General features: G+C 54.2%; 1 protein-coding gene across 1 annotated transcript; it reads left to right on the top strand.

The window, feature by feature from the left end:
• Positions 1-1,040: 1,040 nt before the first annotated feature.
• On the top strand, positions 1,041-21,521 carry L3MBTL1 (L3MBTL histone methyl-lysine binding protein 1; the record flags this gene model as incomplete). Its single annotated transcript, XM_082491011.1, has 21 exons — positions 1,041-1,176; positions 3,329-3,552; positions 4,338-4,482; positions 4,636-4,774; positions 5,458-5,581; positions 6,904-7,013; positions 9,160-9,244; positions 9,884-9,988; positions 10,856-10,991; positions 11,498-11,598; positions 13,762-13,913; positions 14,849-14,925; positions 15,382-15,467; positions 16,034-16,144; positions 16,353-16,467; positions 16,717-16,816; positions 17,809-18,006; positions 18,336-18,382; positions 19,334-19,491; positions 20,322-20,384; positions 21,370-21,521. 21 exons carry the CDS (start codon positions 1,041-1,043, stop codon positions 21,502-21,504), a joined length of 2,547 nt encoding a protein of 848 aa, XP_082347137.1. The 3' UTR covers positions 21,505-21,521.
• Positions 21,522-21,895: the final 374 nt, after the last annotated feature.

Raw genomic sequence — 21,895 nt, 5'->3', positions numbered from 1 at the left:
CGCATCCGATGGTACTGCGGGTTTTCTGCTTAGCTCTGTGTTTTTCACTAGGGCAGGAGCAGCACCGAGAGCCCTCGCTCTCCGAGGCACCCCGGGCACTGGGAGGCAACTCTGTTCTTCCCTCTGGCATGCGGGCAGGCCCCGGTCTGGGGACATCCTGGTGTAGGCACCATCCTGCCTGCTGGGGCAGGGACAGGGAACCGAGGAAGGCAACTGGCAGAGCCACTGTGGCCAGGTCCAGCTAGGAGCTCAGGTCACCAGGCAAGGTCTGAGATCAAGCCAGGACACCAGCCAGCAGGTCAGGTCCCGCTGCTGCCAGACAGCAGCTGGAGACCAGCGCTGCTGCGGTGTGGCATAGACAGGCTGAAGGTGGCCTGACATGGAGTTCCTGGGCCCATGGGTGGGGATCCCAGAGGAAGCTGGTCAGGGCCAGTAAGGCCCAGTAATGCCCTCGGGTGGCCCTGACAACCTTGCCTAGTCCTTGAAATTCATGGCGAAATGGGTTGAACGTCACCAGTCCTGTGAGAAACTCAGCTGCATGTTCCCCACCACCTCCGCCCCAGTTAACTCCTGTCCATTGTGAAATTCTCTCTTACAGCCAGGTAGAAGATCAAGGGTGACTTCAGGGACCTCTGTCTTCTCCAGGGTAGGATTTGCCAACCCTCAGTCAGTCTGCGTCAGAGTGGTGTAGGCCCCAGTGGGAGCCAGGAGCAACCTTTTGGTGGACCTGCTAGGCTTGGACCACCTTATGGTGGTGCTAGGTAAGAAAAATCCCTTGGCATTTGCAGACTCTGAGCTGGGATCTCACAACAGGGGCTTTACTAGGTCATGTTGGTACCAGCTGTGACCTTCATGCTGTTCTCTGTTGGGTTCAGTGGACCTTTAATATGTCTTACAGGGGTTTCTGCTGGGAGATGGTGGAAAGGGAGGGATCATCCTCCACAGTCTCTTTCTCATTCCTTTGTCGTGTTCGTACTTTTACCCAACTCAATTTCTTCCTTGCTGTCTTTCAGTATCTCGCTCTGTGTCCAGGCAAGGTGATGGACACCAGAGCAGAGATGGAGGTTGTGAGAAGCACGAAGGGGAATGCCGCTGGGGAGGTCAGCGTCCATGTGGTCACCACCGAGAGCACTGTGCAGAGCACCCACCTGCCAACGACTGCCTTCATTATACCAGGTATGTGGGACTGTCCTCCCCAGCGTTCTCCCCCACCACTGATTCCTCACACTCCTTGTATATCTGTGCTCCTCCCAAACCTTGGGAGGCAAAGCTGTTCTGCTGTTGCCATCTTAGAGGTTCTCTGTGTTTATCCCACATCACTTGGATGATTTGTGGCCAATCAAAACCTCCCTGTGCCAGTGCAGCACAGTGTTGCTGGGTGCCTGCTCTGCAGGGCATGTGGGCTCCTGGGTTGCTGCATTGTCGTAGAATCGTAGAATATCTCAAGTTGGAAGGGACCCATAATGATCATCGAGTCCAAGTCCTGGCTCCCCGCAGGACTGTCTAAAACCAAACCTAACTAAAACTAAACTGACTAAGAGCCATCATCCTGATGCTCCTTGAACTCTGACAGGTTTGGGGCCGCTCTCTGGGGATCCTGTTCCAGGCACCCACCACCCTCTCAGAGAAGAACCTTTTCCTCATGTCCAATCTGAGCTTCCCTGACGCAGCTTCTTTCCATTGCCTCCTGTCCCGTCGCTGGTCACCAGAGAGAGGAGATGAGCACTGCCCCTCCGCTGCCCCCCTTGAGGAAGGTGCAGACTGCCATGAGGGCACCCCTCAGCCTTCTCTTCTCCAAGCTGAACACCCCAAGTGACCTCAGCTGCTCCTCCTAAGTCTCTGCCCTCAAGATCTTTTGCTATCTGGGTCGCCCTCCCCTGGAAACACTCCAGTAGTTTGATGTCCTTCTTCTATTGAGGTGCCCAAACTGCACACGGTGCTTGAGGTGGAGCCACACCAGTGCAGTGCAGAGTGGGACAGTCACCTCCCTCAACCGGCTCACGATGCTGTGCCTGATGCACCCACCCCAGGGCACGGCTGGCCCTTTGGCTGCCAGGGCACACAGTTGTCTCCTATTCAACTTGCCATCAACCCAAACCCACAGATCTCTTTCCGTGGGGCTGCCCTCCAGCCTCTCATCCCCTGGTTTGTACATATAACCAGGCTTACCCCATCCCAGGTGCAGAATCCATCACTTGCTCTTGTGACATTTCATACAGTTGGTGATTGCCCAGCTCTCTAGCCTATCCAGATCTCTCTGTAAGGCCTCTCTACCCTTGAAGGAGTCCACAGCTCCTCCCAATTTAGTATCATCGGCAAACTTACTTAATGGACATTTGACTTCTGCATCCAGATCATTTATAAAAGCGTTAAAGAGCGCTGGCCCTAAAGTTGAGCCCTGGGGAACCCCACTGGTGACTGGCCACCAGCCTGATGTGACCCCATTTACTGTAGGTCTTTGAGCCCAACCAGTTGTTCAGCCAGTTGTTCACCCAACATGCTATGGACTCGTCTAGCTGTACACCGGACGTTTTGTCCAGAAGGGTGCTGCGAGAGACAGTATCAAAAGCTTTGCTAAAATCCAAAAAGCCCACATCCACTGGCTTCCTTTGGTGAACCCAATGGGTGACCTTTTCATAAAAGGAACTAAAAGTTAGGTAAGCAGGATTTCCCCTCATTAACCTGTCTTGGCTATGGCCAGTGACTCATTGTCTCTCAAGTGTTTTTCAGTAATTCCCAGAATAACCTTCTCCATAATTTTACCAGGCACTGAAGTGAGACTGACAGGCCTGTAATTACCGAGGTCGTCCTTCTTACTGTTCTTGAAAATCGGGACAACAATTTTTAGGCCAGCTGACCAGTGTCTTTCAGGAGGTGTGTGAGCAAAACATGGGGGTGTGTTAGGTGAGATCACGGGTGTTCTTTAGAAGAAAATCTCTCATTTTTTCATCCTCCCTGTGCCTCAGTTCTCACTGCAGAGAGGCCCTGGGCTGCACCGTGTGTTCCTTTGAAATGAGACTGAACTGGAAGGTGCAGTCCAGGAGCTCACCAGCACAATCCTGCCACATCACAGGAACAATCTGAGGTTAGGCTGAAGTAGGAACCCTTGAATGTGGATAGCGTTGGTGCTGCTGCCCAGCACAAGCCATTGTTGGCTGCAGCTCTTGGGTCATGCTGCCTGCTTGTGGGTGCTTTAGCCCACAGCACTGAGCCCTCGGCTGGGAGACTGTCCTTTCTGTCACTTTGTGCTGCCTTTGAGCCTTGTTTCCATCAGTTAAGTGTTCTGTGTATGCCTCTCGCTGTTTGTTTCCTTTCTTCCCTTCTCAAGCAAATGCCACTACCATCAACCTTCCCACGAGCACCTTAGAAATTCAGCGATTCCCCCGGGAACCACAGAGAAGCACAGGGGCCGAGAGGCCAGAGAGGGGAGCAGGGAGCGAGCCCATCACAGCTACTGTCATTCCCCAGATCAGCGGGGTGCAGACCTGCAGCACAGTCCGTGTGCTGGAGTGGAAGGATGGGGTGGCTACTTTGCCTGGGAGTAACCTGCGGGTAAGTGTAGCCCTGGGCCACCGTGTTTGCCCCCCTCCCCATCGCTTCCCGAAGCCACTTGCCCTTGTGAGTGGTAGTCCCCCAGCCTGTGGCAGGCAGGGACCACCAGCATGTGATGTGGCCCCTGGCAGTACCCGCACCCCAGCTGGAGGATCCCTTGGCTGTCCTGGCTCTGTGAGGCTCTTCTTGTGCCCCATTCCTATGTCCCTCCTTTCTTGTGAGCTTAGCAGAGAGAGCACGCACATGGTGCCTGGGGGGCTGCAGCAGGTCTGCCCTGCAGAGGGAGGCAGAGGGATGCTACATGCTGTGCAGGGCATCTTTCCTTTCCAAGCTGTGCCGTGGAGTTGGCTCTCACCAAACTCCTGCACTCACCCTGGAATCAGTGGCCTTGCGCTTATCAGACAGCAGGTGCCTTTAGGTGTACCCCTCGGTACATTAAATAGCTTGCACAAAATGCACTTATTTCTCAGCTGCTACTCAGCCTCAGGGCACCACATCCTCCAGCCATCACCCTGCCCCTTGTGCTGCCGGCCGGTGCCGGTCTCACCCCGGTGCAGGCAGTGGCTCAGCGGCCAGCACAGACTGCAGGCAGGGGCGGCAGGACAGGTGACTTTGGTCCAGTGCTCGCCTCTGTCATCAGAAGAGCTGTCCTCTTGTTGGACACACTAATGACCAAGCCGTGTCCCTCTCATTCTCAGAGCTCACGTGTACCCACTAGCTATCAAGTTACATTTCTATCCTCCTTGTTAACTATTTTTCCCTTGTTTTTTCATTCAATGGCATAGTTTCGAATAAATGAGTATGGGACGCTGAAGGTGGTGAGTGCTGATAAGATGCCTCCAGTGGAAGCTATAAAGGAGGATCACACAGAGAAAGATGGGGACTCGGAGGTGGCGCCCACCAGCAGGGACAATCCTACTGTGGCTCAGGGTAAGGGCATCATTGTGGCACTCCTGGGGTGGGTACCATCATCCAGCAGGCGCTGTCTGGCATAGGCCCTGAGTGAAGCAAATGTCTCCTGCTTCCTGCTCTCCTTCCTTTGCTGCACCTTGTGCCTCACTGCTCCTCTTCTCTCTGACTCAGATGTGCCAGAGCAGACCAAGCTGCCAGTGGCAGAAAGCATGTGCCACTGTGATACCTGTGGCCGGAGACACGTGTCAGACAGAGCCCGGGAAGGCAGGGGCTTCTGCAGCGAGCACTGTCACCAGCAGTTCAAAGAAAGGTAAAGGAAGGGGAGCCTGCTCCATGCAGAGCCGTACCCATCCATCTGTCTGCCCTCCCTCCCTCCCCTGGTCCACACGCTCCAGCAAGGGATGCAAGTGCATCTGTCTCTGGCAGGTGCTGGGGACCCCCCTTCTTTCCCTCTTTCCTGTAGGCAGAGTGCCCTGACTACAGTGGCGGAGGGGATGAAGAGTTGCCCCAGGGGACAGCAGGAAGCACAGGAGCCAGATTTTCTCCTGCCCAATTTGTGGCCTCATAAACACGTATCTTCTGGAGCAGGGCTGCAGCAGGAGGTTGCTGCCAGTGGGTGCTTCCAGGCTGAGCAGCAGTGGGAGGCGTGGGTCATGAGGGCATTTCCAGCCCCTCTGCTTACTAATGTGTGACTCCTGGGACTTGTTTTCCGGCATCTGTGTGACTCTGATGCTATGAAACTAGTTCGCTTTTGATTCATCTCTGGGTTCAGGTTTCTGACACCCAAGTGTGTGAAGGTGGTTCTGGTCTGTACCCCGGTTCTAATCTCTTGCCAACTTGTGCACTAAGAGGAATGCATACGTTAGTCAGGAGGTATGGGGGCATGTGTGAGTAAGAAATGAGGTGGCAGTGATTCTCCAGCAGCCACTCCCTTACTGACACTCCAGCCATTGCCACGTGCTGCAGTGGTTTACTCTCCCTTCCTCTGTGCAGGTCTGTCATTGTGGAAAACTCTGCCAGCACCACCAATGCCACCGAAATCCTCAAGCCGGTGAAGAAACGAAAGAGGAAGGACTACCAGAGCCCTTCGGAGGAAGAATCTGAATCTGAGCAAATGGTAGGAAGAGGGCAGGAATGGCATGTGTGCGCACGTGCCAATGTCAAGGGTGGGCCATGGGCCACCCCTGTATGCACTGCGGATGTGCGCAGGTCTCATCGGTGCTTTTCAGTGCTATGTCAGCTCCATGTCGAAGGGGTAACCTGCTGGCTGTTAACACAACAGGTTAATACAACAAAAAGACTTGAATATGTGGAGCATCAGGGCTTCTAGACACTTGGCTTGCTGTTTGGCATGCTGAGCGCCTCGCATTCGGCAGTGCTAGACAAGACCTGATCGGGCTGGAGGTGTTGTCCCAAATCTGGGTTCTTTACCCGGTGTGCAAGCCAATAACACACAGAGCAGAGGTATTCCCAAGTTTATTCCATTAATGCGCAGAAATGGGGTGCTCATCCCAAAACAGGAGCACACCTTAGTTTTAAAAATCTCCACTTTTGTACACTGATTATTACATATTCAAACAAATAATACATATTCATTTTTTTTCTCTTTAATGATTGGTCGAGATTTCTTCGCTTCCCATGTAAATTAGTGTGCAGACTCTGTCGTCTTCTTCCATTGTTCTCTTTTGAGTAAGTGGTGTCATTTGGGTAGGTGGTCAATGAGTCGGTGGTTGCGATCTCCTCCTACTGAAATTCCCTTTTACCTACTTCTCCTCTGATCTTGGCAGTTCCGAGTGTTTTTCTCGGTTTGCTGACCAGGCCTACAGTTCATCACTCTCTTGGCAGGAATACCCTGCTTATCAACAATGCTACTTTGGCTGGTGGTTAGTTCCTTAATTGAATCGTAGATAAATCATGTGTAGTTACTATTTCTCTATTTTAATATTAGGTAAATAATTAAATAGGATTGGGACAGTACAGAGGGCGTGAGCAGCAGCAGGTTTCCTTGGTTGCTTCAATTACATTTTACATCTCATTTTCCTAGTTTATGTCAATTTTACCACAACATAGGTTTCTAGCGTTCTCAACTGCTCTCTTGAGTCTGGGCCACCAAAGTAAGTGTCGAAGTAGAGTGTCTGTCTGCTTGATGTGTGTCCTGGAGAAGGGAGAGAGACTTTAACAAGGCAAGGAAGCTCTGCTTACCAGCCCTGACTGCAGCAGATCCACTCCAGGTGTGATTGCTACCACTTAGCACCAAAATCCCCCTTTGGGCTCCCATCATCAGATCCACTTGGCTGCCTATTTCTGGCCCAAGCATCAGTCAAATCATGGATATTGTGGAGGCATAGTGTGGTCCTTGGCACCAGTGTGAGGGTGGCATAAACCTCTGTGCAGATCTCCAACATGATGGGTTTCTGTTTTGTCTGTTCTCATGTTTAGGAGGAAAAGCAGGAAGAGAGGAAAAACTTGGCAGGAGACACTGCCATCAGCAATCCAGAGACTGATGCATGGAACGGGAGCCAGCACGGTACGGAGGGGCCGGGCGGGCGGTGGGGTGAGTGCTCCTGCCACGGCTGTGGGGTCCTGCTGCAGTGCTGCAGGGCTGGGCCAGCCTTTTGGTGCTCCAGCAGAGTCAAACACCTAGTGCAATGCGGTGGTACATGTTCCTGAAGGCTTGTAAGCTCCTCTGCTTGCTTGATCCTGCTCTCTCTCTGTCTCTTTCCATTTCTCTCCTTTCCTCTCTTTCTCTCCATGGGATGGGCGCACCCTTACAGATATGGCTGTATCTTCTTCAGGCATTCAGCCATACTGTACAGTGCTTTCTGGTCCCTCCCCTTGGAAGCTGATTTTATTAGTTGCTCGTGGATACCGTGTTTTCTCCAAGAGGCACTATCCTGAGCAATAACGTGTCTCTGCGCCATGTCTGGCTTTGCCCTCCCTTTGGATGGTCTTACAGGGAGCTTCCCTCTTGGTTGGGAGCTTGCAAGATTGGGAGCTGCTCCTGTAGGTCTGTTGCCACTAAAGGCAGCTGATTTGGGGTTGTCTCATCTTTTGGGGATCTATTCCTGGACCTTATCAGAGGAGATCTCAAATGCAGAGCTGTCGACACAGAGGGAAAGGATACAAGCTGAGAGATGCAGTGTTTGCTTGTTTGGTTGTTTTTTTTTTCCCCTGCAGTGCGATGGGGGCAAGGGGGAAGGAAAACTTGGGAAAATACTGAAAATAAACATTTATGGGAAACCGTTCGTCTTTGAATAGTGAAAGGTCATACTCAAAGTAATTTTAAAATTAAACTGTTCCAGCTTCATACTCCTCTCCGTAGCCAAATGTAGGGACAGTAGCAGGGGCCAGATGTTAACCCCTGATGTTACACTGAGTTAACCATTATTAAAAAGGGATTTCATACTCGCTTGCCAGGTCCTTTTCTCTACAGTCTGAGCCCTGAGCATGTAACCTTCCCTGCTGCATACAAGTAAGCAGTGCTGAGCTTTGTTATTTCAGCATTTTATTTCCTCTTATTTTAGAAGTACATCAGCAAACAAAATACACAGCTGGATGCTTCTCCAGGTGTATTTGTCATTCTACAGAAGTGCAGAGCTTGTCCTTATGGATTTCTGAAACATGCCTGCTGCTTTTTTCTATGTCCTAAAGAATAATAAATGGGTTCATCACTCTTAAGTATTAGCGAAGCATCTAGGTTAGTAACCTTGCTTACTGAAGCTCAGCTTTAATTTCTTCTGCAAGTTCCTAATTTTTCCATCTCCGCTTCCCCCAAGACCAAGGGAGGAAGGAGTTAGTCTGTTTTTCCCCGCATTTCTGGCCTGCCCTACCCAAGGCTGTCTGCCATGACTGACCTGTAGCTGTGAATTACCCAGTGCTGGACTAGGCACAGCACTCCTGGAGTCCCTTCGGGTGCCACAAAGCATGGAGAGAAAGTGGCTGGAGAGCAAGAGACTTGGGTTGTGTCTCGTGTGCCTCAGGCAAGACCTTTGTGGCCTTCCCAAAGGGGCTGAAGGCATGAAGGATCACCTCCCTGCCTATAAAGAGACAATGCGATCTTCTTTTGTGAATACCATGAGGGCAAATGCATCATCTCTAGGTCATCTGGGTGGCCCTGGTGTCCCAAGAGGGGGCTGAGGTGGTAGTCTTGGAGCAGAGGATAGCAGAGCTGGTGCCTCTGGAGCAGTGGTGGGAGATGAGCCCACTGCTGGTTGGACTGGCTGGGAGCCCCTTGCAGCTGGGAGTGATTCCCAAACCTCTGGATGGATCCTGCTGGCTGTCCTAAATCCATCAGTGCTGTGGCCTTTTCAGATATGCTGGCTGGAGGAGGACTGGTTGCAGAGGTGTCCTGATGCTTTGCACAGGACGGCTTGTCCCTCAGGCTCCTTGGGGGCTTTATGAGAGCATTGTACAGCGATGGAGGACATTTGGGTCATGGGGACCTGTGTGAGAGGGGGCCTCTTGGCTCTGTCCTTCCTCAGACAGCCGGCCAGGTTTGCTGGAGAATGGGCTCTGGTAGGATGGTGCTGAGCTTTGCAGGGATGCAGGACGGTGCGTAAGAGCGGGACGCAGGCTCAGCGGGACCCATGCACTCGCCTGCCCTCCGCACTGCCCCGAGGCAGGCAGGGATGGAGGCGGGAGCGGACCCTCAGCAGCACCTCTTGTGTGTGCGTTTGTGCTGCGCTCAGGTGCCAGTGAGGAGAAGAAAGAAGGCTGGTCTTGGGCGTCCTACTTGGAGGAGCAGAAAGCTGTCGCTGCCCCTTTAGATCTCTTCCAGGATGTGAGTTGGGATTTTCCTGTCTTTTTCCCTCTTTCATCTTCTCTTTTCTTTCCCTTTTTTTTCCCACCCCTCCTCCTTCTCCTCTCTTCCTTGCTTCCCTATTTTGCGGGGCTCTGAGCGATAAGCAAGCTCCCATCTTCACGAGGAGGTGACGAGTCAGCCTCCAATTTTGATTTGCCCCGAGTCCCACTCCCCAGTGGGGTGCTGTCCCCCATCCCAAGCACCCCACGTTTGCCTAGGACACCCCTGTGGGTCTGGCAGGGTGGTGGAGCCTTTCCAGCCCTTCCTCATAGCCAGGTGCGGGCTCTCCTGAGGCCACGCTGCTGCACTGCACCCCTGCTCCCAGGCCTCTGATTGCCAGAGTGCAAGAGGAGCCAGGCCCATGTCCCGCTCTCCCCGGCTGCGGCTGTTAGCCCAGGGACACCCTGCCCTGCCGGTAGCAAGAGACGCAAACCCACAAGGAGGCGGAAGACTGTGTTTTTCTATGGGAAAGAGTTAAAATTTGGATGACAACGTAACCTGTGGCCCACAGTCTCCTGGTCCCAGCAGCTCCCGTTGCCTGATGGTTGCTCCTTGGGATGGTTCTGGACCCAATTACCTGTGTTGTTTTTTACATTGTAGTTTAATTTTTGTTTCTAGTACCAAGTAGCTTCCCAGCACAAGAATGGCTTTAAAGTGGGGATGAAGCTGGAGGGGATCGATCCGCAGCACCCATCTATGTACTTTATCCTGACAGTGGCGGAGGTAAGGCACCTCCGGTTCCCATGTTCCCTGGTTCCTCCTCGCGTCTGCGTAGCGGGAGGCTCTGTGGGAGGGGAGGTGCTGCCAGCTGGCCCGTGGAGGGGACAGGCTTTGGGCACTCGCCTGCATGTCACTGCCTGAGATGAGCTGGCGCTCCAGCACATCGATCAAGCAAATGGGGAGTTTTCTTCCAGTTCGTAGGGGCAGGAGACAGTGCTGCGGAGCAGCTGTCATGCCCCAGCCTAGTTGGTCTGTCCCTCACCCTGACACAGCAGAGCCATGGGGGGGAGACTGGGGTGATGGCAACAGCTTCTTATATTTGAGCTGATGCCCCTTAGATACATCTGAGCCCTTGAGATGGAGGGTGTGGAAGCATCCCATTGCTCCTCCTTGTGTCTGTGGAGGCCCTCTGTCTGTGGGGCTCTCTGAACCAGCCTTGCCTCGCAGTGCTCCCCAGGGAGCCAGGGAGATCAGCCGTACAACGGTGGCTGCTGTTCTTGCTGCTGGAGAGATTTCACCAAGGTAGCATGGCATTTAGCCAAAATCCCCACGCCAGCATCTCCCTTGGGTGCAGAAAAGGGAATCCTTGTACTTGCTGGACCCAGCAAGGTGCCCCACCACGGCATCCCACACACCAGCCTGAACCTCCCGTCTTAGGGCTGGCTCGTGGTGGCCTTGCACTTACTGTGTTCCGTGTTAGACATCTTTTGGGACTGGCATGTGCCTCCTGATTTTGGCACTGACCTATGACTGACCCTTGGCTTCCCTAAGTGCTACAACTGCGTGTGGGAGGGGAGGTGCTGAGGTCCCTCAGCCAGGGACAGCAGGAGGTTTCCATGGTCCTTTCCTTTCCTGCCTCCCTGCTGGTAGGTGTGCGGTTACCGGATGCGCCTCCACTTTGATGGCTACTCTGAGTGCCATGATTTCTGGCTGAATGCGGACTCCCCCGATATCCACCCCGCTGGCTGGTTTGAAGAGACGGGGCACAAACTCCAGCCACCAAAAGGTAAGGGGTTAGTGAGTCCCAGTTGGTGGGTGCTGTTGAAGGAGGGGGACAAGTAGTGGGTCCCCAAACGTAGAGCTGGAGATGGGTACTGGGTGGTTCCATGGGGCCCAGAAGGGGATGCTGCTGTGCTGAAGGGGTTTGTGCAGGACAACCTGTCCAGCACCCATCACGCTAACGAGCTCTGCTCACTCCCATTTTGGGGCAAAGCCCTGTCACCCTGGGTGTCCCCATGCCAGGCTCGAGCCAGCAGCTGTTCCCCAGGGCGGGTGGGATTGATGCTCTCTGGGAAGGAGCTGAGCTCTGGATTTCCACTCCACTAGCCCTCCTTCAAAATCAGCCATTGGGCCTGAGCCACGGGCTTTGGGTTTCCCAGGGCTGCTGTAGAACCTGTCTGCCCACGCAGGACACGCCTGGCAGGGTGAGGGCTGGTTGGGGGTGGCCAGGTTCAGCCTTATGACCTCCTGGCTGCTCTCTGTGAACTCGCTGCTCTCATTTCTCCTCCTGAGGGGTTGTAGGTTATAAGGAAGAAGAATTCAGCTGGACAAACTACCTGAAGATAACAAAGGCTCAGGCAGCTCCTAAGCACCTCTTCATGATCCGAAACACTGTGAGTAGCAGCTTCTCCTTCCTGCCAAAGCCTGCAGGTTCATAGAATCATAGAATCGTTTTGGTTGGAAGAGACTTTTAAAATTGTAGAATCTTGGAATCATTATGGCTGGAAAAGACCTTTAAGATCATCAAGTCCAACTGTTAACTAACTCTTCTAGACCCACTTCTAAACCGTGTCCCTGAGCACCGTATCTAGACGGCTTTTAAATACATCCAATGATGGCAATTTAACCACTTCCCTGAGCAGCCTGTGCCAGTCTTTGACAACCCTTTCACTGTAGAAGTTTTTCCCAATGTCTAACCTAAACCTCCCCTGGCACAACTTGATGCCGTTTCCTCTTGTCTTATCGTTTGTAACTTGTGAGAAGAGACCAACGCCCACCTCTCTATAACCTCCTTTCAGGTAGTTGTAGAGAACAACAAGGTCTCCCCCCAGCCTCCTTTTCTTCAGACTAAATAACCGCAGGTCCCTCAGCCGCTCCTTGTGCTCCAGACCTCTCACCAGCTTCATTGCCCTTCTCTGGACCCTCTCCAGCACCTCAACCCCCTTCTTGTACTGCGGCACCCAAAATTGAATACAGTACTCAAGGTGTGACCTTACCAGTGTGGAGTACATTGGGACGATCGCTTCTCCAGTCCTGCCGGCTACCCTATTCCTGATACAGGCCAGGATGCCATTGGCCTTCATGGCCACCTGGGCACACTGCTGGCTCATATTCAGCCAACTGTCCACCAACACCCCCAGGTCCTTTTCTGCCTAGTGGCTTTGCAGGCACTCTTCCCGAAGCCTGTAGCGTCCACAGGGTTGGTGTGGCCCAAGTGCAGGACCCGGCACTTGGCCTTGTTGAACCTCACACCATTGGCCGCAGCCCATCGATCCAGCCTGTCCAGATCCCTCTGTAACGCTGTCCTACCCTCAAGCAGGTCAACACTCCCACCCAACTTCATGTTGTCTGCAAACTTACTGAGGGTGCACTCAATCCCCTCGTCCAGGTCGTTGATAAAGATATTAAAGAGAACCGGCCCCAGCACTGAGCCCTGGGGGACACCACTTGTGACTGGCCGCCAACTGGATTTCACTCCATTTGCCACAACTCTTTTGGCCCGGCCATCTATCCAGTTCTTTACCCAGTGAAGCATACACCCATCCAAGCCATGAGCAGCCAGTTTCAGGTGTGACTTCTTCTCTGCAGCAGAGCAGAATGCCTGTGCCAGTGCTGAGCTTTTTTCTGTCCGCCCCACACTTCTCAAGTCGCAGTGCAGAGTGTACTGCTGGCATTACTTAATGAGATGTGGCCTGCTTTGGTGCTGAGGATCTGCAGCTTGGATACTTGTTTGGTGTGCCCAGAAATTGAGGTTATTCAGGTTCATAGTTTCATCCAGGTCAGTCTCATGAACAGCTAAATCTATTGCAAAAGTACTGGTGAGGAGAAGCAACCGCTACTCTCAACAATTATTTTGCCAAAACTCCTCACTTAATGTTTCTTAAGTATAAGTCTTTTGTTTTTGTTTTGTGTCTTCATTGTTTCTGCCTCTGCCTCTCTGGCAGCTTGGGTACAGAAAGTGGGAATATAGAGTGCAAAGTGCTCATGGTTTCTTTGTCAGCTGCAGAGGAAACAACCTACTGATAAACCAGCCTCTCCGAGTTATTGTGTCTAATCCCTCCTGTTCATTGCTGCAACGATCCCACTAGTGGGTGTGATGCAGTGTTTTGCAGATTTGGAGCCAAGAAATAAAGGCAAGGTAGGATGAAGGGCCCCATCCCAGCTCCTCCTGCCCAGCATAGGGCACTGGTTGCTGCTACTACTGGAGTAGTGTGACCGCAACAAGTGTTTTGTGACAAAATCTGAATCAGTGTAAGTTGGAGGCTGTTTTCCTCTTGGAGGTCACTGCTTATAGAAGATCCTGAGGGTCTGAAGATTTCTTTTCCTCTTTCTTTGTGTGGCCAAGCTGAGTTACTTACCCTCTGCCTCTCTCCTTGCATGCACAGCAGGACACTGCCCTTCTGGGATCCAGAGTGGTCCTGGGCTTGCCTGGAGGCCAGGGAGGATGTGGTTTTGGGAGGGTTTGGGCAGGTGCCTCCTTGCAGCAGGCAAAGGAAGTGGTGAGGAGGGCGCTGGGACTGTGGCTCTGAAAGAAATCTGCTCCTCTCTCCCCCCAGCATGAGGCTTCCCCGGGCTTCGAGGTGGGCATGAAGCTCGAAGCTGTGGACCGCATGAACCCTTCCCTGATCTGTGTTGCCACAGTGACTGACGTGGTGGACAATCGCTTTTTGGTGCACTTTGACAACTGGGATGATACTTATGACTACTGGTAAGTGCACAGGGGCTCCCGGGGTGCTAGTGCTGGGGAGACACCCTACCACTGCTTCAGCAAGAGTGAGAGCATGCTCAGGAAAGCGTGGGACAATCCCAGCATGCTGCTGCAGACAGGCCACCAGTGGTCCAGTGAGGTAGAGTCTCACCTCCATGTGCTGGGGGGCAAGCCTTTACTCCCGGGACATTGCCACGGCCCTGCAGTTAACATGGGGCAAAGACAGATGTGATTGCATGCTGTGGGCTTGCCCTGAAACCCACGTGGGAGACAGGGCCACCTGCGATGCAGAGTCTGAAGGCCTGATTTTAGAAGGAGCTCCTGGGTCTGTAGGCAGGGGGTTGTGGCTGGGGTGGGGAAATGTCCCAGGTGAGGTTGGTTAAGGCCAATTAAAATGGCCATTTAACACAACCAGGGTCCTGAGAGCAACTCTGTTTTCTGGCTGGAGCCCTCTGACCTTCTCTTGCTTCTCACCCTGAGGAGCTGTGGGGCTGCAGCAGTTTCTGTCTCTGGCTGCTCTGTCCCAGGGCAGACCTGTGAAGCAGTAGCACCTGAGTGGGCTATGACCTTCTGGAAGCCATGACCAGGACATGAGCCCCCCGCCCCCCTCCAATTGCTCAGGTGTCACCCCTCTGAGCTGTGAAAGGCACAGCCTGTCTCCCCGCTTGCAGCAAAGCATTGCTGTTCCCTGGGCAGCTCTACAGCAGAACTTGCACCCAGGGCATGTTTGTGTCCTGCCCTGCTGAGCTGGGGTGACCCCGCTCTAGCCCTTGCCTTGCTACGGCCCATGGTTCCTGGTGTCATTCAGGGACAAGGATGCTGTAGAAGACCTCAGCTTCTGCAGGGGCTTTTGCTCTGGGCCCTCGTGGCCCATACTGTCTGGCGGTGATGAACCGGGTCTCAGCCCTCTGTAAGAGTTTGGGTGTGTTTTCCAGGTGTGACCCCAGCAGTCCATACATCCACCCAGTTGGATGGTGTCAGGAGCACGGCAAACCCCTCACACCTCCTCAAGGTGAGTCAGTGGCTCGGGAGCACAGCCTTCACTGGTGGATCCCCTTGGGGACAGGCTTCCCAGGGTGACATGGGGATTCAGGGGTTGCAAACCACACAGCCCTTGCTTGTCTGCAGGCCCAGGCGGTTTCCTTCATCAAGGTCACAGCAGGTCACAGCCAGGGAGGTGGCACACTGCTACTGAGGCTCCTGTACATGTGTTCAGGTGCAGCATGGTTGTGTTGGGCCAAGTGGAGACACGAGGGGGACCCAAGCTGTCTGTGCAGACCCAGATGTTTCTGCTTCCTTGTACCCTGGATTTCATGGTCTGTGAGAAAACAGTAGCACTTACTGATGTCTCTCAGGTTCTCGTGTGCCTGGCACAGGCTTGGTTGGTCCTTCAAGGCAGTAGGACGTTCTAGTGTACTTGCTGTCTTCCTGCAGGCATGTTTCACCTTCTGCATCTTCCCCCTTCTAGATTATCCTGACCCTGACAACTTCACCTGGGAAAAGTACTTAAAGGAAACTGGAGCATCTGCTGTCCCAGGTTGGGCCTTTAAAGTGGTGAGTGCCACATCATCTGCTCCACTGCGCCTGGGCAGGAATTCAGGATTTTTCCATTGGCAGGTCTTTGCTTTTACAAAAAGTCAAGTGATGTTCAGCATACTCCTGCTGCAGGCCTGGGGTTTGGATCTACACTCAAGGTTCAGAAGTCACGGCTATCCTGAGCAAATAGTTCAAAACTAGGAAAAATGGAAAGTATGACCATCCCTTCAGCTAGACAGGAGCTGGGTGATGGGAACTTGTTTAGGCTTACTTGATAGTTGTTGTCTCCAGCTGCAACAACAGCAGCTGTGTCAAGCCAAGTGTGGCTGCAATATAGAGCCCCAAAATACGTCCCTTGGACACCTTCTTCCTTTGGGCACAGCTTTCCCATCTTGTTAAAACACAGCTCAGATCCGGGAGGCCTGTCCCCACTCTCTCCTGTGAACTGGGGTAGCTCTTACCTGGACAGGCTGGGGCTGGGAGCTGGGCTTGAGGAGCACATGCTGCAGGGAAAGCTGCTGAGGGGCGCGGGAGCCCGAAGCACGGCCCTGCTCCCCACTGACCTGGGTTCTTCCTGGCCCCAGCGCCCACCCCATGGCTTCCTGGTCAACATGAAGCTGGAGGCAGTGGACAGGAGGACTCCTTCCTTCATCCGAGTGGCCAGTGTGGAGGACGTGGAAGACCACAGGATAAAGGTGAGTGCTGGAGTCTCGGTGCCGAGCCTGTGCCCAGGCACTGTGCTGGCTTGCTCCTGCCCTTCCCAACTCTGCCAGTTGCAGAAGCAAAGTGTGTGGACATCTGTAGAAGCGCACTGTGTGGAGGATGGCAGGTCCCAGTGCCAGGTCCCAGGAGTGGAGCAGAGCCCTGAAGTTTGAAGGATGACCTCTCTACTTGTCTCCCTAGATCCATTTTGATGGCTGGAGCCACGTCTATGATTTCTGGATTGATGCGGATCATCCGGACATCCACCCCATAGGCTGGTGCTCAAAAACTGGACACCCACTGCAGCCTCCTCTCAGTAAGTCCTGCACTTGGGTCAGTCCCTCATACCAGGGCTAAAGCGTGCCTGATCGCCACCGCCACCTGCCCATGCGCAGAAATGGGAGGGCAGGTGCTGTCTGAGGATGGGCAGGGATGAAGGGTTTTTCCATGGAGTTGTCAGTTGTTAGAGTCCTCCCTGTTTGTCACAGGCAGGGACTCTAGAGCCCTGCCTCTGCCTGGGGCTACAGCCATGACAGTCTCTCTCCTGTTTCTCCTCCTGGTCTAGGGCCAAAGGAACCAGCCTCCTCTGCCCATGGGGGCTGCCCAACCCTGGGCTGCAAGAGCATCCCTCACACCAAGAGCTCCAAGTACAGCTTTCACCACAGGTGAGCTCCCCAGCGCAGCTCAGGGGGGCACAGCTGCCCTGCCGGCCCTTCCTCCGCTCCTCCGTACCCGCCATCCCCACCAGCTGCCAGCCCTTCCCTGCGCCCACCCCACGCCTGGCCCTGCCCCCTGCTTAGGAGCAGCCCTCGCTCTCCCCAGGCCAGGCCCCAAGGTGGTCCAGAGCCCATGGCTAGTGTAACTCCTGTGAGCTCCTACTCTGTGCCTGTCCTGCGGCACCCAGAGCCCCTGGGGGTGCCCTACGTGCCCATGTACCTGTGGGGATGTATGGGTTACACAGGGGACAGTGCCTCTAAGATGCTGTTCACTGATACCGGCTGCAAGAACGATGTTCCTCCCGCCCTTCATGGATGACTGTCACTGTGAGGTTGTGAGCTGTGAAGTCCCGAGAAGGACAAGTGCATCTCTCCCAGCTGTCAGTCGCTTGCATGACCTTTTCCAGGGGAAACCGGGCACGATGGAGTGCCAACCCCAGCACGGCAGGCTGGTGTCAAGAGGAGTGAGTATAGTGCAGCATCTGTGAGGATGGGGAAGGCAGGTCTGGCTCCTAGGGGTTTCTCTACTGGCCACGCTTGTGACACTTGCTTCCTCCTCAGTCTGAGGCTAGTCTGGATGTCTGTGGGGGCAAGGAAGGGAAGATGGAGACTCTGTGAACCCAAATGACCTGCTTGATCTGCACTGTGGTGACGTGCACAGGCTCGCTGTGATGGCAGCAGAGGCGGTGGGATGGGTGTTTGTAGAAATAGTGTGGCCAACAGCACTAGGGAAGTGATTGCACCTCCGTACTAGTGAGGCCCCACCTCGAGTACTGTGTTCAGTGCCCTCACCCTGGAGTTTGTTCAGCACATCTTTACTCTGCTTTCCATGGCCAGGGCTACAGCTTCCCTTGCTTCAGGTTGGAAGGGTGGCCCTGGTGGATCGCCCCCCCACGCTGCTCTGAGCCGGGTCCAACGCTTGCCTCCCCTCTGTTCTCTAGGAAGTGCCCCACGCCGGGTTGTGACGGGTCAGGACACGTGACTGGGAGATTCACGGCCCATTACTGCCTCTCAGGGTGCCCGCTGGCAGAGAAGAACCAGGGCAGGCTTAAGGCAGACTTGTCTGACACCGAGGCCTCAACTCGCAAGAGGAACCTGATTGGCTTCCCTCAGCGAAAGAAATCTCGGCACCATGGGAGGTAGGGGTGAGCCCGGTGAGCCCCATGCAGCAGTGCAGGGCCCCTGTGCCGTGACTGCCATCCCTGGGAGGGATGGCCAAGCTGGAGAGGCTCCTTGACTGCGGGGGGAGCATGGTTGCTGGCAGCTGGCATGTGTCCTTCCAGCTCTGTTGGGCACCTCTCTTGGTTTTTCTTCCCATGTTTATATCTTTAGCCGTCAACCCTTTGGGTCAGGGTCTGAGAGGTAATCCTTGCTCCCACTGCCAAGGCATTGCTGCTCTGTGCTGTGTGGAGGAGGGCTCTCGGGCCAGTCCCAACCCAGTTGGAAATCAGTCTTCCTGTCTCTTTAGAGGGCGACCTCCAAAGTACCGGAAGATCCAGCAGGAAGACTTCCAGAGTAAGTGCCGTCCTCTGCCGTGGTGTCATCACAGGGGCGAGGCTCAAGGAGCTGGGGTGGTGGCTGTTGGAGGCAGGTCTCCCTTGGCTCACTCAGTCAGACCTCACACAGGTGAGCACCAGTGAGGAGCTTGTGGTCGACTACCAAGGTTGACCATCTGACAAGGAATGTCCCTGCCTCTTACCAGAGCTCTGCTAGGTCCCTCGCCGTGTCTCTTGGTTTATGTCTGTAAATCCTTGAGTGCTTTAGGGCAGGAAATTAGGATCCCCAATCTTTGGCAGTGCATTTTCCCTGGTGCTTTTTCCTCTTCAGACAGGGATGCTCTACCTTCATCCTGTGGCTGCTGTGCCCCAAAACACGAGTGTGGCTGTGAAGTCCCAAGTTATTCCTGCAGTGCAGAAACTGATGCTGAACAGTTTGCTTGGCATTTAATTCTGATGACTGACATAAGGCGATGACCAACATTTATTCCAGCCAGTATCCATTTTACCATGGGCGGTCCTGCTGCCTACCCCAGTGCTGGGGGTGAATGATGAGAATCTCATCTTGGGAGCCATCCTTGACTCCTTGGAGCAGAGAGAAAGGGAAAAAGCTTTGTTAAAAACGTGAAATGAACTGAATGATAGGGGATGGCATTCTGGTGTGAAATTTGACATTGAAATCTAATTCAGTATGGAAAATGAACAACTGAAGGTGATGAGAACAAGGCAAAGCCAAGCCTGTCTCTAAACTTCCCCCGCCATCCCCAATCCCACAAAACTGAAAACTTGGATACACTGCTATCCTATTAATTCAAGGGACAACCACAAGCTCTTGATACCTGGACCCATGAGACCATCTGCTGCCAGCCCTGGGCCCTCCCCTGAACAGGACCCTCCCCAAGGCTTGTAGGATGGGATGGGATGTTCTCGTCCTTCTATCTTGTATTGCATCTTGCATTTCTATTGCCAGCTATTTCTTCAGACAATATGCACCAGTCGCTCTTCATGTCTGCCCTGTCTGCCCACCCCGACCGTTCCCTGTCGCTCTGCTGGGAGCAGCACTGCAAACTCCTGCCAGGGGTGGCAGGCATCACGGCAACTACAGTGGCCAAGTGGACCATTGATGAGGTAAGATGGTTTTGAAGACTGTTTGCTGGCTCCTAACCCACTGGCATGGCTGGGGACGCTCTTCCTGGCTGTGCAGCACCATGGTACACGTGCCAGGCATGGAGGTGCTTCAGTGGCCACTTCCCTGGGCTAGTGAGAAGGCTAGTAAGACAGCTGCCAGACATGAGCCCTGATGGCAGCTGCTGGGAAGCACGTGCAGAACTACCAGGTTCTTGCTCGGCTTGAATGTGACACTAGCTCAGGGTAGGCAGGTGGAGGCAAATGGCAATCACTTCATTTAGCATGGTACAGTTTTCCAAAGAAATCAGTTTCATCTTTGCCAAGCTAAAAAATTAAAACATAGTCTTGGCAGATAAGAAATCACTTCACTGTTTCTCTAAAAAAGAAATCTTTACCTCAAATTCTTCATCGTCACCTTTGTTCACATTCTTGGGCATCTGCAATGGCCCCTCTTAAGTCCTGGGTAGCTGGAATCTGGCACCAGCCCCAGCAGTCAGCCCAGCCTGATTTCCCCAGTACCTTCCTGTGTGCCCCCCTCCTGCCCCAGCCCCTCAGTGGGAATCATCTGGCTGTGCTGGAGACGGCTTGTTGGAGATGAAGCTGCTGTAGCATTTGCTGCTCTGGGGCTGGAGGAGGCCAGCGCCTGTGCCCTGGTCCAAGGGCAATCTCTAGGCATGGGAGGGTGCTGCAACCACAGCCTTTGCCCGGACAGCCACGTGTTACCTTACAGGGTGCAAAATGCCTCTGTGGAAGTGAGGATGTGGGCTCATGGCGGGTCTCCAGCCAGAAACATTGCTTCTGTCTTGACGTTTCTCTCTGTTTATTCCAAGGTCTTTAGCTTTGTTCAGACTCTGACGGGTTGCGAGGACCAAGCCAAGCTCTTCAAGGATGAGGTGAGAAGGGCTGGAGGATGAGTGCAGGTGGCCAAGGACAGGGCAGGGAGGAAGTGGCCAGTGGCCTTCCTGCAACAGATTGCTGCTGAATGCTGAGAGCATGTCCAGCACCTGGCCGTGATCCCACCCTGCAGCCCTGGGGGCAGCAGCCCCACTGTGTTTGAGCGTGCTGCTGTCTGCCTGTGCAGATACGGTGGCGGGATGCTGTGCTTGATGCCCCAAGGAGCTGTGCTGCCCTGTTCTCCCAGCGTGGCTGAGGGAGGGAGGGCCCTTCTGTGGAGGCTAGGATGGGGGAGCGGCAGGAGGATGGCACTGCAGCCGTAATAGCACCATCAGCTCCTGAGGGAAGCTGCTTACTCCTCATCCATTCATCCTTCCCCGCCTGCATCCTCTCACCAGCACAGCAGTTGGGTGGCATTGCCATCTCGGCCAGGTTCGTTGCTTTTAGACCCCTCTGGGGACATACATGCAGAGGCTGCTTCCCGGCATGCGCAGTGCACCCAGGGCGGGCCAATCCTGGGCACACTGGGTACAGCAAGTGTCCCAGCCTGTTAGTAAACGGCCCCTGTGCTTTAAGGGCACTCAGACACGTGAAGCTGAGCTGGGGGCAGCCTCCACGCGTGCCGGGACCTGGAGCAGGGAATGGACGGGTGTTTGCCCGGAGCAGGTTTCCTGCTGGCTGTGTGCTGTGCCCATTGCGCTCTGGCACAGAAGCCCGGGCCGGCTGCAGGGTGAGCTCCTGGGGCGGCCGCGGGAAGGGCCTTTCCCCTCTCCGCCCTGTTCTTGGGCACATGAGCTCCCAGCTCTGCCTTATCTGGGACAGCCTGGGAGTGCTGTGGGTGGCCCCTGCCTGGGATCGTCTGCGGCACCTGGCTGAGGGTGAGTGTGACTGTGCACGTCCCCAGGTTGTGCCTGTGCTGGCTGTCCTTAGGAAGCCACAGCCTGGGTTTTCGGTGAGTGCCTTTGTCCCTACTCTCCTCTCCAGATGATCGATGGCGAGGCATTCCTCTTGCTGACGCAGGCTGACATCGTCAAGATTATGAGTGTCAAGCTGGGCCCAGCACTCAAGATCTACAATGCCATCCTCATGTTCAAGAATGCTGACGACACCTTAAAGTGACTTTTCTTGGCCCGATCAGGACCCTCCCTCAGCACCGGTGCTGCCAAACTGTCTGGTCAGGACAGAGATTCCCCCCTGACTGACCGCAGCTTATCATGTCCTGCTCATGTCCCCTCAGATGCCGCACCTCCTCTCTCCCTCCAGTCTATCTCCCATCCTCTCCCCTCCACACTGCCCTTCTCCTGCACCGCTGGGTACAGGCTGACCCCAAGCCTCAGGGGCGGTTGCAGGGACCGAGGGTTGATGTGGGACTAGCCTGTCTTAGCGGGACAGCTGCCCCCCCCCGTGTCCTGCTGTGACTGCACTGATTCGTGGGGGGGTGTTGAGGGATGGGGGAGCAGTGTAGCAGCTGGGGGCTGACACCACTACTCGAGTTGCCCAGACGAGGGAA

This window comes from Vanellus vanellus, assembly GCF_965231255.1.
Source record: "Vanellus vanellus genome assembly, chromosome: 15".
Taxonomy (NCBI): domain Eukaryota; kingdom Metazoa; phylum Chordata; class Aves; order Charadriiformes; family Charadriidae; genus Vanellus; species Vanellus vanellus.
The sequence above is the reverse complement of the archived record's forward strand: the minus strand, read 5'-3'. Positions and strand labels throughout refer to the sequence as shown.